Source organism: Strix aluco, chromosome 20, assembly GCF_031877795.1.
Source record: "Strix aluco isolate bStrAlu1 chromosome 20, bStrAlu1.hap1, whole genome shotgun sequence".
Lineage (NCBI taxonomy): Eukaryota > Metazoa > Chordata > Aves > Strigiformes > Strigidae > Strix > Strix aluco.
The window spans coordinates 14,184,246-14,200,234 of record NC_133950.1 but is presented as its reverse complement, the minus strand read 5'-3'; the positions used below and the strand labels follow the sequence as shown (position 1 = coordinate 14,200,234).

The window sequence follows — 15,989 nt, the reverse complement described above, 5'->3', positions numbered from 1 at the left end:
CTAAGTTGGCTTGGCTCAGGGAAAGGTGAAGCTTGCTGCACTGGAACAGTCTATGTCCTGGACAAATGTAAACACCGCATCCCGCTGGGTGAAAGGGATTTCTAGCTAGGAGTAATGGGATGGGCATGAGATCTTCAGTTAAACAACAGGAAAAGAACATTTTGATCTTTACATCTATTGCTCGCATGAACAGAAGAGCAAGCCTGCCAGATCCTCCGAGAACTGGGGCAGGCTGCCAGCTTCCCCCTCCTGAAGTTTTGCCTTTGTGAGTCAGGAAAATGTCAGGGTCTTCCTTGTCCCAGGTAACACTGATGGGGGGACCTGAAGAGTCAGGACTTGAAATGCCCCCCCCGCCCCCGAAGGAAGTGAATAAATGGTGGAAAGCCCACAGGGGAAACCTGCCTGCATCCCCAAAGAAACCTGCTTGTCCTGAGCAGGGGTCAGCTGTAACAGCAGCCAGGCTGCCTGCCTCACTGTCAGCGCCAGCACTCCCGCCTGCCCTGTACCTGCTGATGATGCCCTTCATCTGGATCTCCTTGTCCTCCTGCTGCCTGCGGAGTCGCTCCTCGCTCTCCTCCAGCCTGGCCTGATACTCCAGCATCAGCTTCTGCGTTGTCTCCTCCTGGCACTTGAAGCGAGTCTCATACTCCTCCAGCTTCTTGTTGGAGATGCGAAGCTTGTCCTGCAGCACCACTAGGTCCTGCTGGTACTACAGCACGCAAGGACAGACACAGGAGGAGAAAACACATGTGGCATGTTACCTAGTAGGGCTTTGCCCTTGCCAGGGTTTCCCCATAACCCGATTACACCCCTCTCCTTGCATTAGACTAGCTGCAAACCCGTATCAGATAACCCCGCTCGCCGACACCTCCTCTTCAGTCTTCTCCACACTGCGCTAGGAGCGATGCTGTGTTCCGCTGGGCGGGCAGGTCACTGGCAGGTTCAGAGAATGGGTTGTTAGCAGAGTCTGGCATTTCACACGGGGAATGCAGGTTAGAGAGCGAATGGCAAACACGGCTGGCATCTTCCTCACACTAACAGCGCAGGGTGAAACAGGCAGGAGAAGCTGCTGGTGGGATTTTGGGTTTATACATGAGCTCTTCGGTCTACACCAATAAATGTGGGCACTTTGAACGTGCTGGAAGCCAAGCAGGAGCCTCCTGCCAGGCAGCAGGCTCTGAGCAGTGACAGGCATCAGCCACTGCCACCTCGGCACAAAGCGGTCACCCTTCATCAAGGGGAGGGCAACCTGCGGCACGAGCGGGGCGCTGAGCACTGCTGGGTTTTGGGGGCCAGCACTGTAAACAAGGCACCGAGATGGCAAATCAGGGTGCAATCCGAGAAGAGCTGCTGCATGAAGCCAAGACCCCACAGTTGTACTGTTCATTCCGATGGGAGCTAAAAATCAGCAGCAGAAGACTCACGTGAAGCAATTAAAAAAATTAAAGAGCTTTCTAACTCAGTAAAACTGGGTTCAGCTATTGCAGAAGCACAGCATTCAGTACAACTTGCTTTGCTAAAGGAAAATCCAGTGTGTATCTGTACAAAAAAACCCTCTTTAATTTTAGAAAATTATCGTTGGAAATAGTCTTCAAAAAAAATCTCAACTGGAATAACCTTAGAATAATTAACATGCAGCTGATAATTTGACAAGCTGCTCTTTAAGAGTCAGATATGGGAAAAAGGCTTCCATCTGAGTCATGAAGTCTGTTACAAAGCTGCAAGTGTTATTCATGAACTGACAGAAATGCGCTTAATTGTGCCTTGACTTGGCTAGCTGAAAATGCAGCCTTCCCCTCTGGCCATCGCCGCCTGCGTGAGCACACAAACGATGGCCTTGGTTGTGTCCCAGTTTTGAGAGTCCTGCTGCAGAGTCCGACCAGCAGATCAGCTCCTGGGGAGAGGGGAAGGCAGCCAGGCTGCTGCCTGTGTACCCGTCAGCCAGACCCCCGGCGCGTATAATCCACGTTGCTTTGCTAATATCACTCCAGTAACTGACTGGCTGACAGCAAAAGTAACTGTAACTCCCAGGGACTGAAAATTTTATGATGCTGATGGTCTTCCTGAATTGCCAAAGTATTCGAGCTGTGGCTGGCAGATGGGCAGGACCGCTGAGCTCCTTCTGCCTGGGCACGGACAGGCACAACAGAGCACTCTGTTTTTCCTTTAGCAAAGCTTTTACTGCAGCACTGAAACAACACAGTTTGCACACGTAACCTGGAGCGATGAGGGAACACAAACACCCGGACAGTTGCACAGAAGCACTAAAGTAAGTCATACAGAAGGGAGTTGCTTGAACAGGAAAGATTAAATACCTACCCTAGCCTTAAAATAGGAGCAGCGTAAGTGAGCTCAAATGATAGCAGGAGAGGCCTCAGAGCCCGAAGGAGTCGCTCCTGTCTCTAGAACACTTGTCTCATTCTCGGTTACCATTCACGTCTTACAGTAATGGGGAGAGAGATTATGCTAATGGTGATCTTTAATGTCAGTGACTGATGTGACAGCAAAGTAACAAAAGATGCTGCATGGGAATGAGACAGCAGGCTCCTGGGGGTGGGGGCTCCCTCTGAACTTGGGACAGGGACTGGTTTGCTGCAACACTGTCAGAGTCTGTAACCCCGCCATTGTCTGCCCTGAGCGGGGCCGTGCTGGCGAGCCCCTCCCTGCACAGGACAGGCTGAGCCTGGCACGTCCCGGGGCAGCAGCCTCTTGGGCTGGCACGGAAGTAGAGCAGTGCCTGCGAGTGCCCACGGGGAAAGGCTGAGACAGCTTTGCAGGAAAAGGTGCCAGGAGGGGGATTAGTGACAAGGCTTGGCATGCCCATGCCCGCACCGGAGGGCCATCTGCCTGCCTGCGGGGGCTGGCAGGAGCGAGCTCAAGAGGGCCAGCACATGGTCCTTAGCGCGTGGTCCTTCAGCACTTCACCTCACCCCAGTTCTGCTGCGGCAGCAGAGCTCACCCCTGCCGCCTCCGCTGCAGACTTGCATGAGCACCGACCCCTTTTAGAAGCCCTTCAGTGACTAAATGCAGCAATAAGCCAGTGCGGGATGCACCAGTCTGACAACACCGCCTCTCTGATTTGCTGCCTACTGGTGTCTCTGCTTAGGTGTTAGGCAAGATTTCTCTATCTCTGCCAACAAACTCTGCTAAATATGTACCTTTTTCTGTGTCAGCTGCCATCTGATCAGTGTATGGAATTACAGGAGTACCCAAGGAGCAGAAAGCCAGTAAGAAATGGGCTGAACTCTTAAAAAGCTCTGCCATGCTCTTCCTGGGGCAGCTGCGAGCTGTTGCCTTGCACCTCCCAGTCCCTGCGATACCTGCCTTTGGCATCTCCCTTGAATTTAACAGGTGACAGTCCCCAAATGATACAGCACAGCAAAATGAGAATGGGAAGGCTACCGTAACAAAACAGAAACATGTCTGTGCTGGAGAAACAGGAAGGAGGTTCAGGGGGTCAGTTCTGTAGGTGGTAATGTGGCTGGTGTGGCAGAAGAGAAGCACACTGAGGAAACACCCCAACTGCTGCCTGTGCCCAACTGCAGCGGTCCCGGCAGAGCCAGGCTGCTGAGAAAGCACCATGCCGGGACAGCAGTCAGCAGAGATGGGATCTTCTCAGCTCCTGACTGCTGGGTCCTTGTTTCTAACCCTCCTCCTTCACCCCTGACCAGGCCTACTCTGCCTCTTCCCTGCTTCTCCCACCCCAGGCTTGTCCAGGAAGGAGGGGAGGTGAGCAGCACCCCTCTGCCTCGCCGGGACGGTGGGCTCAGGCTGAATGCTCTGGAACTGACCTCCTGACAGTGCCCTCATCCGTGTGACACGGCCATCAGCTCAGGGCAGTGTCACTGCACCAGTGAGGTCACCCCACGACCCAGTTCTGCCTCTAAGACCAGAACCTGGACTTAATTTTTAGGTCTGTTTACAGCCTTTTGCCATGGAAGCTGCTTCTCGCTACATATCCCTATTGTGAGGCAGGAAGCTGCCTGTACCTTACGCTCATCTCTTATAGCTGTGCTTAATTCACTTTTTAAGCTTTCTTCTGCAGCTGGGGGGAGTAGGAATCGGGGAAGTAACGGGCACTGGCTGGCTTCAGTTTGTTGCAGAGCAGCACCAGCACTTGATTCCTGGCTCCTGCTTTCATCAGAGGGTAATTCCAGTCACAGAGTGTGTGAAAACCTCCCAAACCTTCCCCAGAAGTGCCCTGTGAGGCGGAGCAGGGCAGAAAGCGACCTGACACCCCTCTCTCCTGGGCAGGGACGTGCCACACAGCCCACCTTGTCCCCAGGGTGCTCAGATGAATGACATTCAAGGAAATCCTCTCTCTATTTAGAAACTTGTTTCAATCCAATCAGGTTTTACCTTTTCTGCTTGGCTGAGCTCGTCCTTATTCCTGAGCTTATCCCTGTGCTTGGAATCTGGGTCAATGCTTTCATCTTCTAAAAACTGCATGTTCATATTCAAAAGCCAAGCAGCAGTGCGGTCCAGGGCATTGGGGTTCACAGGAGAAGGGGCCTACAATGAAACATACAACCATAACAAAAGAAAAACCTGTAACAGAAATGGTCATGAAGCTGAAGAGAGAATTTCCTTCCAAGCAAGCCCTCTCCCATGCTGCTCAAACAGCAACGAACAAGTCTGAGCTACGAGAGCGGTTCTGGCTGCGGGGTAGGAACAACTCCTGTTCTACAGCTGCACATTATTTTAGGTCAAACAGCCTTTGACAGGCCAGATTCTTCCCTGTGCCACCCCCACAGAACAGACGTACAACGGCGCACTGCAGCGGGGCCCTGCTGAAAGCAACAGGCCCAGGCTTCTGAGCAGGTCCTGCCACCTTGGAAGGACACGAGCTGAGAAGGCGCCAAGCTGCAGGCAAACGGAGCGGTTTGACGTGGCGTATTCGCTACACAAGCAGAGATTTCATTCAACTCTTCAGCCTCTTCTACTGAGCTGTATTTTTGCTGCTTGTGGAGATTTCACGCAAATAAAACCAGATCTGCAAACTGAAATGCTACTTCTGGTCGTGCAGGTGCCTTCCTGGAAAAGGACGGTTTCTTTTTGGCTGAGACTACACTTACGATGCTGAGAGGTCTCAATGCTCGACGTCTTAGTAGTTCACCTCTAGGTCTGTTCACGTGGCTACAGGAGCTCAAGGAGCGGTGCTGTTCTATGGTCAGTGAGCTACAGCCACGGCTGCTGCTTCTCAGTCCTGCCCTGGGCAGGGACTGCAAATGGCCCTGCCTAAATATTTTCCAACCACATAACAAGGTTGAGGAAGTGAATCTCCAGCTATTTCCCTTCCATCCTGGCTCATTATAAACTGCAGTAAACAGTTTCTTGGATGAACACAAGCGTTCTGGATGACTTGGTCAAGGGAATTCAAGTTAACAAGTCAGAAATGTCAGGGACTTTCTCCTTCAAACATCTGGACAGTAGCGAAACCCAGTCACCGGCAAGCAGCACAACAGGAGGTTCTGGACTCGGAAGGAGTGGGGACTGGTTTAATCACCTCACTGGGGTTGGGGGCTTTCCCATGCCATCTTCCAGTCCAAAATTTTAAATTACAAGTTTCAGACTCGGCTCATGAACATCACTTGCTATAAATCCTCACCTGGCTTGTCGCTTTCTGCTTTTTCTTGCAGCTCCAGTTCAGGCATTGCACTTCTGGTGGCCACTCAGAATTTCTGGCTCCAAGGAGCAGTGGCCACCCAGGTTCATTTCAGCAGCGTAAAGGCCACTGGTAAAGAACATCAATGAACAGAGCTCAGCCCACTGCACACGGGTCCTTCTGCCTCTTCCTTCCTTCTCTGAAGAAGCAGAAAAGGACACCTGACCAGGCTGGGGCAGCTTGGAAGTCAGTTCAGCAGATGAACTTAGAGAAGTAGAGGAAGCGCTTCTGGCTGGCAGGAACGAGGTTCATGGTCTTCTACTAAACTGGCCACCGAATGGGATTTCTTTGAGCAAGCAGTTTCATTATGGTTTACAGATGCTGCTAATATACAAGTAAAATGTGGAGATTAAGGGTAGGAGAGACATTCTGAGGACTTCAGGTCTTGAGAGAAACTTTGAGAGGACAATAGGGGTGGGTGGAGGAAAGACCTGTGAACGCAACTTGGCGGGGGCTTTCCAAAGGTCACCCGGAGTTCAGCATTGTCTTTCTGGAAGACACTCTGCTGCCAAAGAGGCTGCTGCTGCTTGCAGAGCTCTGTGCCCTCTGTACCTAATGAGTATTGATCCACATTATACAAATGGTGCTACATGGCACGCTTGCTAATGTCACTGCTTATGAATCGATACCGTAGGCACGGAAAGGCTCCAGATGGGGCTGATAAAACAGCCCTGAATGGGCAGCACTGACAAAGGCCTCCGCGGCTGCTGCGTAAAGGGGAGGTAGTTACACCAACTCTGTTGCTCTTTCAACACCGTTCTGCTGAAAAGGTGCCTCAATACCATGTCTGGGCTGAGGTGCAGCGAGCTCTTGCTGGTTGTCCATGTTCTCTGGGTTTGTATTACTTTTAAAACTCTTCCTTTAGGCACTGAGAGGCCCTACTGTGTTAATTTTCTATAGGGTTAGTTCTGAAATGCAGATGAATAAATGAGCACTAGAAAAACAATTTATCCATGCCAGGAAAACCAGAGGGCCCTGGGTCTGTGACCTACTGCTTTCAGTTTTAGCACCACGAATAGTGAAATTTGTTTCTGTGCAGACCAGATGTGGCCTGGGATGTGAGTCACCGCAGAGCTCTGCAGAGCAGGACCGTCACGCTCGGAGGGGAGCACACTCCTTCCTCACTGCTCTCACCTCCCCCGATGCACTTACAGGAGGGTCTCAGAGCAAACAGGAGTGTCCAGGAATGCCGCGGCTCTGCTGGGACGGGAGCAGCAGCAGGGAGACTCTTAGTTACAAGAGGAGATTAAGGTCTGGCCCGAGTCTGGGAGATGGTGCGGGGTTGACTATGGCATGGGATGAGAGCCTGGGCATGGAGAGGCAAAGCAGTGACAAGATGGTAGCGCAGGACAGAGGCACGGCTGCCCTCGCCCTCGTGTCTCTGCCACCTACCGCCCTGCGGCAGTCGCACGCCAACATGCCACGCATGGGGGAGCACAGAGAACAAACACTGGTCCATGTCCCCGTTCCTGGAGGGCCTCCGTCTCAGGCCAAGCTGGGTGCAAGAGCCAAAGTACATCCCCACATGCGATGCCACCACGGGGTTGGCACCAATGTGGTAACTTGTGACATCCCTTTCCACTGCAGCAATCCCCACTGGCCAAATTGTTCTCCAAATCCACAGGCTGACCCTGCCCGGCCCCTTCAACGCCCCCGAACTCACCTGTTTGTGCATCGTGCGCTGCTTCATCTCAGGGCTATCGCCCTTGGAGGAGGAGGACTGCTGCCGGAGGCGGGCCCCGCTGCCGGGCCAGTCGGGCGAGGAGGACATCATGCTGCCGCTGGAGGGTCGCTGGTACTGAACCGTGTTCAGCAAAGAGGGCGGCGTCCGGCCCCGGGTGACGGGCGGGGGCGGCGGGGGCGGCTGGTCTATCCGCCTCTGCGGTCCCGCGCTGTTCTGCCGCGGCATGGTGGGCTGGCCGCCCTTCTCCGTCAGCGAGAGCTGCCGGCGGGCCAGCTCCCCTGTCCGCCGCGTGAAGTCCTCGCTGGCGGCGGGGCCGGCGAAGCCGTGCTTGTTGGCCGTCAGCTCCTCACTGTTGCTGTGGGAGCTGAGCGAGCTGTGGCACTCGGAGCTGGAGTCGCCCAGGCCGCGGGGGGAGAGCGGCAGCCCGGCAGCCATCTGGTAGACGGGGTTCTGGAAGGAGAGGGGCGCCAGCAGCTGGGGCCGGCCGGGCGCGCTCTCGCCGCTCGGCGTGGTGGGGGTCTGGCCCACCCGGCGCACGGTGGCCATGGCCGTCACGCTGTTCTGCTGAGTCCGTGCGGTCCATACGCCCTGCAACTGCCCCAGGGACGACTGACTGTCATTGAGGGAGTCAGCCGTGCCGGGCGCGTTGGCCCCACTGTCCAAGAGCCGATTGTCCTGCAAGTCCACCATGGACAAACTCTTGCTGCCATTAGACATCTGCACGTCGGGCTCATTGGCCTCTGAGTAACTGGAGCTTCGGGCAGGCGAGGGCTGGGCCCCAGCAGACCTTGTGACAAAAAACAAGTCCTTGTTTTCAGGGGTTGGAGATGGTAACCGTGTGAAATCTATCAGACTGCGGGGAAGTCAGTGCGTAAGGAAGAGGAGAGGAAAACAAAACAAAAAAGAAGAGTTGTGAATGCTGCACTGGAGCAGGAAAACGAAATCACTCAGAAGAAATCAGCGTGGGACAGGGACATAACCCAGCCCCCGCAGCAGGGCTGGCCCAGCCGGGCCTGCCTGTGGGGAGGGACAGGGCGAGGGGAACAGGGGGGACAGGGGGTGCAGAACAGCCCCAGGCCAGCCCTGCGGGAGCAGGCAGCTGCAGGCAGGCGAGCAAGGGCCGTGTGGCTGCGTGGTGGGGGCTTGGCGCTGGGCAGGAGGCATCAGACACGCTCGCGGGGGCTTGGCATCCCCGGCTGGACCTGCTCATCACCCTTGCTGCTTCTGACCGCTGTCCCCACGCCACTCTCGTGTCCCCTGCTCTGCAGCTGGGCAGTGGGGTCCTGAGGGCACCCGGCCCAGTATCTGTACGGCACGGAACACTGCGGGGGCCTGATCCACGCAGGGAGCTCTAACAGCAGAGCTAAAGCCTAGTAAACCAAAGGTTATCCACCCGCTCCTCCTGCTGGAACATACATTCATGCAATATTGATTTCTTGGGGATAGGAAGAAAGAGCTTTGCAGCAGCTTAATGTGAATATACCACTGATCAAAGATCGGGCACTGTAAGAAAGTATTTGGGTGAAAGCATGTTGTCAGAGATCCTCCACAGCATTAAACAACTGTGCCTCACACTGGGAAGCATTAGAGATGAAAGCTCTGATTAGAGCAAGTCCAGCGCCATTGCTTGCCTTTCATTCCTAATTAAACTGTTAAATATTATATAGTTTCCACTTACAAACTATTTTACTAATGCAGTCTTTCAATTTGTGCGGGCTCCATTTCATTTTCCACAAACAGAAACATTATAGGTCTGCAACAGAGTCATCTTCCCCATGAATGAAACTCCTTATGTAATTAGGCCAAATAGTACGTTAGGTGACTGTCTGTGAATCACTGCTCATCATTAAGAACACCCAGTGTTATAAAAACTGGACAAAGTAGACTGGAATTCATTGTTAGGCCTCTACAGCTTGGCAACTGTTAGAGAAATGTCCAGATTTGGATCTCAGTGAATCCTATAAATCTTGCCTGCTCAGAGACCTAATGAGCTTAATGGCGATACCCATCACTTTGAGGTTAGCCCCAACAAGCCCTCAAGTCCTCTAAGGATTAACACCTTGTTTCTGCAGCCACATCTCGACAGAACCACCACATCCCCCGTTTTAGCTCTCAGGGACCCAGGACAGAGCCCTGTGCTTGCTCCACTGCCCAGGGCTTTGTCTGGATTCAGAGCAGAACCACAGCCAGGATCAGTTCTGCCATCGGAAGCATAGTCAGTGGATCAGGCAACTCCACACTACACCCTGTCCTGCCTGTCCCTGCAGGTGCTCAGGTTTTGGCAGCAAATGAATATTCAGTATTTCCCTGGTCTGTGGCCAGGCCATCTTTTATGCTCTTACCCAGATAAGTCATTCTCTATCACCATTTTCTGAAGCCCCGCAGAGATGCTGTTGCCAGCATTAGGCGTGGATGCGGCGTGATCGGCCGTGACCGAGACCTGCACGCAGGCTGGGTTACTGAGTGCCGAGTTGACATCCCTCAGGATCCGAGGCAGAGGCCCGAGTTTTGTTGCAGTGCCCTGAGCAGAAAGGAGAGCAGAATTACTACCAACATCTTGTATTTTTGCTAGAGAACTGTAGGCTTTGCCAGTTGCTGGACAGTCTCTTCAGTGAATCCCATTAACAACATTCATTTTCTCCATCATTTACCCCCACCTCTGAGGCTATGGGATGTCCCAGAACATGTGGCTTTAGAAACCATTTGCTGCTGTGCGGCAGAGGAAGGAGTGATTAACAAAGTTCAGATATAGAAGACAACAGCTATAGCCAAGCCTGGTCCAGGTCTCCTGACAAAAATCCTTTAATTAAAAAGAAACCTTTGGAATTTGCTGGGACAGACAAAATGCTGGTGTTCAGCAGCTCTGCCTTCTCATCCCACCTGCCCCTCCATCCTCACCCCTCAATGATAAACAGCGGAGGAGGGAAAAAGCTGTACTGACCCCCCTCAAAGAGGGATGTAAAGAACGAGCTACTTCTGCAGGCTGGGCAAAGGCTGGGGAAGTGCTAAGGGTTCCTAAGAGCTGCGCTGTGCCCAGCTGCAGCTCATGGACTGATACCTGCTGGGCACGGGGAGGGGGGAGGTGTGGTACGCGTGCCCTGCACTGCAACTCCCCCAGAGCCTGCCCCTGGATGCCCCCGGATACCTGCTCCAGCTGGGAAATGACTTCCCAGAGCAGCGAGTGCAAAGTGGACAGTTCCCGGCCCAGGTCGATGTAGCCTTCAAAGCCAGCTGTGTTTGAGATGGTTTCAGGATTGGAAATCTCCAGTAGAAATCTCTGCATGTTAGTCCATTCGTGTTCCAGGAACTGATTCATAAAGGACATGTATTCCTCTTTGCTGCCAAACCTGTCAAGACAGCAATATGAATTTCAGCTAAAACCTGTAAACAGAAGCGCAGTCAACAGAACGGGTGGGTACACACGCAGGTGAGAATGCCAGAGCCTTCCTCTGGCATCTGAACCCTTCAAAACAAAGCCTTTGGGATCCCCGGGTTGCCAGCAGGCACCTGGTACACCTCACTGACCACAGAACCAAAATTAAGTCCAGCCTAACCCAGCTAAGTCCTCGTCAGCATGGGATCTCTGCAGCAGAAATGAAGGGGAAGGCTACAGAAACACAAAGTCGTTCCCGGTAAGGGAGTTTATCTCACTGCTGCGTCAGGGCACAGCCTCCAGAAATAGGACCTGTCACTGGAAATAAAGAAACTGTAATACCCAGCACCATCAGCTGACTGACGCCCAGTGAATGATGGTGGCAGGAATCCTGCACTCTCCTGCTCTTCCAGGGCACTGAGGCTAACCCGGGCACCGCCAACTCCTGCTGCCCCGGCACAGCCGCTCTGGGGATCACCCTGGAGAGCTACACCTGCAGCTGGGCCAGCCCATTTGTCCCCTCGGGCTTCCTGCAACCTCCTCCTGCCCTCCATGTACTCCACCCAGACTTCGCTCGTGGTTAGATGTCTTATTTAGAGCACAACAGGGAGGGCCTCATGGTTCAACTGTAGCAGCAGCGGTTGGTGCTGTGCCAGTGCCAGCGATTCCTTGAGGAGAGGCTTGGCTCTGTGCCATCTGCAGGACAGCTCAGCTTGATCACTTTGGCTTGACTAATGTCAGCTTAGTTAGAGACTTTCCTGCAAACTGCTGAGAATCTGAAAACCCTTTAGTTAGGGATTGGTCAGGAATATAGAGAATTTCTGTCATCTAGTGTAACACACTTGTATGTCTTCCGTCTGCGTCTGCGTGCGGGTATGTGCATTCCTGACTGCCAGCGTGTGTACTAAGCTAGTTTCCAAATCTAAGAAGCTTTAGACAGAAACTGTCCATTCATGTTTTGGAAAGCTCATCATTTTGTTATCAGAGCTCAGGATAAGTAGCTCAGAGCTGCAGCCAGTGGAAAGATTTTCAGAAAGCTCTCACTTTGTTTCCATCGAACCAATGGGCTTAGTTAGAAATGGACAGTGTCCCCGTCCTCTTGTCATACCTTCCCAGTTCAGACAACTGCAACTGAATAGCAGGGAAGGTCCCAGAGCTCACAGGAGGGAAGGGCCAGCTCTGGAGCGACGCGCACCACTGCTGCTGTTTGGGTTCTGGTCCTGCTGGTGCCTCTGAGGGGAGGCAGGCGCTGCCCTGCCGCCAGCGTGCCCCGCACAGCCCTCGCGGCACAAAGCGCCTGCGCTGGGGCCTTCCTGCCGCCCCGCCTGCTCGTCTCGGGGCTCGAAGCAGCCTGTTTTCCTGCTCATGAAACATCTCCTGTTTTGGAAACTGGAACAATCTCCCTGACCCGACAGTGAGGGAATGGGTCCCACAGAGATGCGGGGGAAAAAGCCAACAGGAAACAAACAGGCTCTTTCCATCGAGGAAAGGAGTGGCCAGTGTGGGATTCCTGATGGCGGAGCCCGGGCTCTGCCCACACACCCGGAGTTTCCTTCCCCCTCTCCAGACCTGCCCACGCCCGCTCCCACACCCTGGCTTACTTGGCGAAGTTGGCGAGGTTCTGGGTGACCTTGGCAATGAGGGTCAAAGTGCGTGCAGTGCGGTCATCCGGGTACTCCTGCAGGAGACTGAAGAGGGACGGGGACATGATGGCCGGACAGAGGAACCGGAGGAACAGGGAGGCACTGATCAGTCGCTCGCTGATGTCTGGGCGGCCTCGGTTGCTGCATTCTTGTCTCCATGAGGCAAAAACTTCTTTGAGCTCCCTTGGGAAGACACTGAAATGACAGAAGGACATGCAGGGATGGCAAGTTCAAGGCCAGGGTATTTGAACTGCCACAGAGCAGTAACTAAGCATGGTGTGTATCAGCTGTTGGGTGCGACACCCAGACCGGCACAACAGTCAAGCCCTCTCACCCTTGCGGACCCACAGCAGCACCACGATCTACACCAGGCACAGGCTCTTGTCCTTTTTTTTTTGTTTTTTTTTTGTTTTACAGAGTGTCAGGAGACTTAAAAGCAAAGCAGCTTTCATTAGACTAACGTTCCCGGTTGTGCTGGGTGTCAAAACCCCAGACGACTGGGAAGACAGAGCTATAAAACACACTGTGACACGCAGCTCATCACAAGCCAGTTGGCTGTGTCACGGGGCACTTCCAACCCAGAGGAAGCTCAGCCCACACAGCACCATGGGACCCCCTCGACAGAAACACCAACAGTACCGGGGTCACCGGCACAGCTGGTGCCTGGAGGGAGGGCTGTGCAAATTGTAATACTCCTGTTCAAGCACCTGGATCAAATCCCACTGTGACTAGTACAAACGCAGAGCCCCACGGGAGTTACTCCAGCCTTGTAACTGCACAGACCTCAGCCTGGCTTTCCTGGATACCAGAATTCCCCCAGGGCCAGCAGACGCTTGCTGCAGCAGCCCTTATCTCCGGAGAACTTGCTGCCTGTTTCTGCTCGGCCCTCCCCAGCTCCCTGCTCCCACCTTATCCTGTTCCCAGCATGTGTTATTTATTCAGCTGGATACTCCCACCCACGGGAGCAGGCGGGCAATGGGTCCCACTGCGCTGCCGTTGGTCCCCTGGGTCCCCAGTACAGCCCCCCACTCGCCCTGGGCCAGCAACCACCGTCTTTGTTTCAAAACAAGAGCTGTCTACCAGCAGAGCTGGATGTACAAAAGCAGACCGACGAGGGGTCAGACTCCATTTTAGGCCATAAATCTCCTCAACACAGCCATTTCAGAGGACAGTTTCTCAGTTCTGCTGCAGGGACTATGTGGGAGAAGCAATGTCAGCTGGCTTCCCACTGGCCTGCCCCCCTCTCTGGGCCTGATTGCCCTGCGGCTGAACCTCACGAGTCGGGAGGAGGAGAAGACCGTGGGATCGCATGGCCAGAGACACCATCCACCGTCCAGCAGCACCAAGAGCCAGGTGGGAGGCTCCGAGCCAGGCAGGCTCAGCAGGCAGAGCCCTCACCCCTCATTTCATTCATCTGCCAGCAGCACACCGCACTGCCTGGCCACACGTCCCAGGTGTGGGGGTGCCGCTGTTAATCCCAGCCAGCGAGCACCCCACCGCGCGCTTCCCTCCCCAGGCTCAGCTCAGCCCAGCTCAGCTCAGCACTGCTGCAGATGGAGGTGCGTGTCGCTGCGCTCCGGGTTTCCGGGTTTCTCTCTGTCCTTCTGACATGGGCTGTGACACCCCACGGAAGCGCTCGGCAAACGCTGCCATCATGTTCAGCTTCTGCTCCCTGCTGGCTTCAGGCTTCCTCACTCATGAGCTTTTACCCGGTGCTTTACAAATAACATTAGCCAATGTCTTTGGCTGGATAAATTCTCCTCTGTCTTTGGCTTGATCCACACAATTGGACAAAGCCCTTTTACTTCATGGTATTTGCCCAGAAACAGGAGAATTCTTTAAGCAATTTAAGGCTTGAATGATCAGGACAGGTTGTACAGTTACTGGAAAGTAAACCCTTGAAAATGTATGCACCGGCTGCCTACAGCCCGCGAGTACTGTTCACTCTCACAGGCTGGGAGACCATAAAAGTTTAATTGTGTAACAGCGGATGGAATTCAGTTAGCTGGCTTTATGTGACAAACGGGCCTGTAATTCATTACCCAACTTTCCTGTAACGAGCTTCCACATGCTGAAATTCTGCTTACACTGAAACTTTCCAGATGTCCAAATTATGTCATAATTATAACAATTTTCAGTTATTGTAAACCTCTTTCCTCTCTCTGACTCTCTCCGGCAGATGAGCATGCACACTCTGGCACTCTATTTAAAGCAAGATCGTTAGCTGTCAGGATACCTTGGCCAATCCCAAACACTCATCAGCCCAATTAATCCCCAAGAACCGCTGAGCACAAAGGACAGAGGGGGAACCACTCAGAGCAGCAGCTCAGCTGCTCCAGCCTTCCTCGGAAAGCCAGGGCTGGAGGAACAAACTTCCCGTGCATTCCTGACTTTCCTTAGGTCACTTTTCAAACCTATTTTTAGAGCGGCCTTTTAGTGCTGCTTTGGGTATTTTTAGGAAGACATTAATTCAAACAATGATAATCCACTGGTGAGTAAAAGCAGTGAATCCCTCCTGGGACAGCAGGTAAACGCCGCTCCTGAGTCAGAGAGTTATTAATTGGCTCAGGGTAAGGTATAGAATACCTGTAAAGAAATCTGCCCGTTGCTTATTTGTGGCAGAAAAAGGAAGTCTGAGTGAGCCTCTCGCTGCTTGTTCTCTCCCTGAGCAGCATCAGGAAGAGCAATTCCCTTCCTGAGGATGCAGGAGGGCACAACTTGCTATCCTGGGAGATTATATATAATGAGTTTTCAGACCTCAACACAACAGATGGGATAGGAGAGAAAATGAGAAATCCTTATTATCAAAGACTTCCTTCCTCCAATATTATCCTTAGTTGATGTTTTGCAACAACAGTGTTGCTACTAAATACATTAATAAAAACTAAGCCCAGACTTTTACGCAGGAAGACTGCAAATCCAGCAGTAAGGCAAAAATGATCGTTCTCTCGTATGATCAGGACAAGAGTCTCTGGGTATGTCAGCAAGAAACAGAAAGAAAATATTTTTATTTCTCCAAGAGAATCACAAGCCCATTTTTTCCCCCTTTCAGGTCACCTTTGCAGGCAGCACCTCTAACAGACCCAGGGACTCCTGGCTGCCAGTCCCCAGGGCCGAGCAGCGGGTAACACCATGAGCACAGCAATGCTTGACAGCCCCCTCCACAACAAGCTACTACTTCACTCCAATCAATTTTGCATATTCGGGCCTGTCCCAACCTTTATCCTGAGAACAAACAACTAGGAAATGCATCAAACTGCATACCAGGCCTTGGGCCAAGGAGGCAATGGGCTCCCCACCTCCGCCTCAGCCAGCACCCCGGGGCTGGGAGACGGAGGGGTTAACCCAGGGGAGAGCAGGATGCTGAGCCAAACAGCAACCCAGGAGTAACAGCAGCGTCCTCCCGGCTCCAGCACTCGGCAACAAGAGAACATCTGCCTAAACAAAAGCTCCCTGTGTCAGTGCAGCTTCCTTGCAGGCAGGAGGAGTGCCACAGACCCTGCCTGCTGCAGAGAGGGTTTCAGAACTTCACCTGATGCTCTGGGGAGACAGGCAGAGTCTGTCAGTCTGACCCAGACTGAATTGTTACCCGGCTAGGAGACGCAGGACATGCGTTTCTGTCCT

At 53.2% G+C, this 15,989-nt stretch overlaps 1 protein-coding gene across 11 annotated transcripts in view; it reads right to left on the bottom strand.

Annotated features, from left to right (window-relative positions):
- DAB2IP (DAB2 interacting protein) overlaps positions 1-15,989 on the bottom strand; it is a 243,972-nt gene that overhangs the window by 7,664 nt on the left and 220,319 nt on the right. For 9 of the 11 annotated variants that reach the window (XM_074846348.1, XM_074846349.1, XM_074846345.1 and 6 more), the window contains 6 exons: positions 12,324-12,560; positions 10,495-10,696; positions 9,692-9,870; positions 7,329-8,202; positions 4,360-4,512; positions 507-709 (listed from right to left, as the gene is read on the bottom strand). In XM_074846348.1, coding sequence (XP_074702449.1) covers positions 507-709; positions 4,360-4,512; positions 7,329-8,202; positions 9,692-9,870; positions 10,495-10,696; positions 12,324-12,560 — 1,848 coding nt within the window. The remainder of the gene's footprint in view (positions 1-506; positions 710-4,359; positions 4,513-7,328; positions 8,203-9,691; positions 9,871-10,494; positions 10,697-12,323; positions 12,561-15,989) is intronic. The other 2 variants (XM_074846344.1, XM_074846347.1) reach the window with 2 other exon arrangements.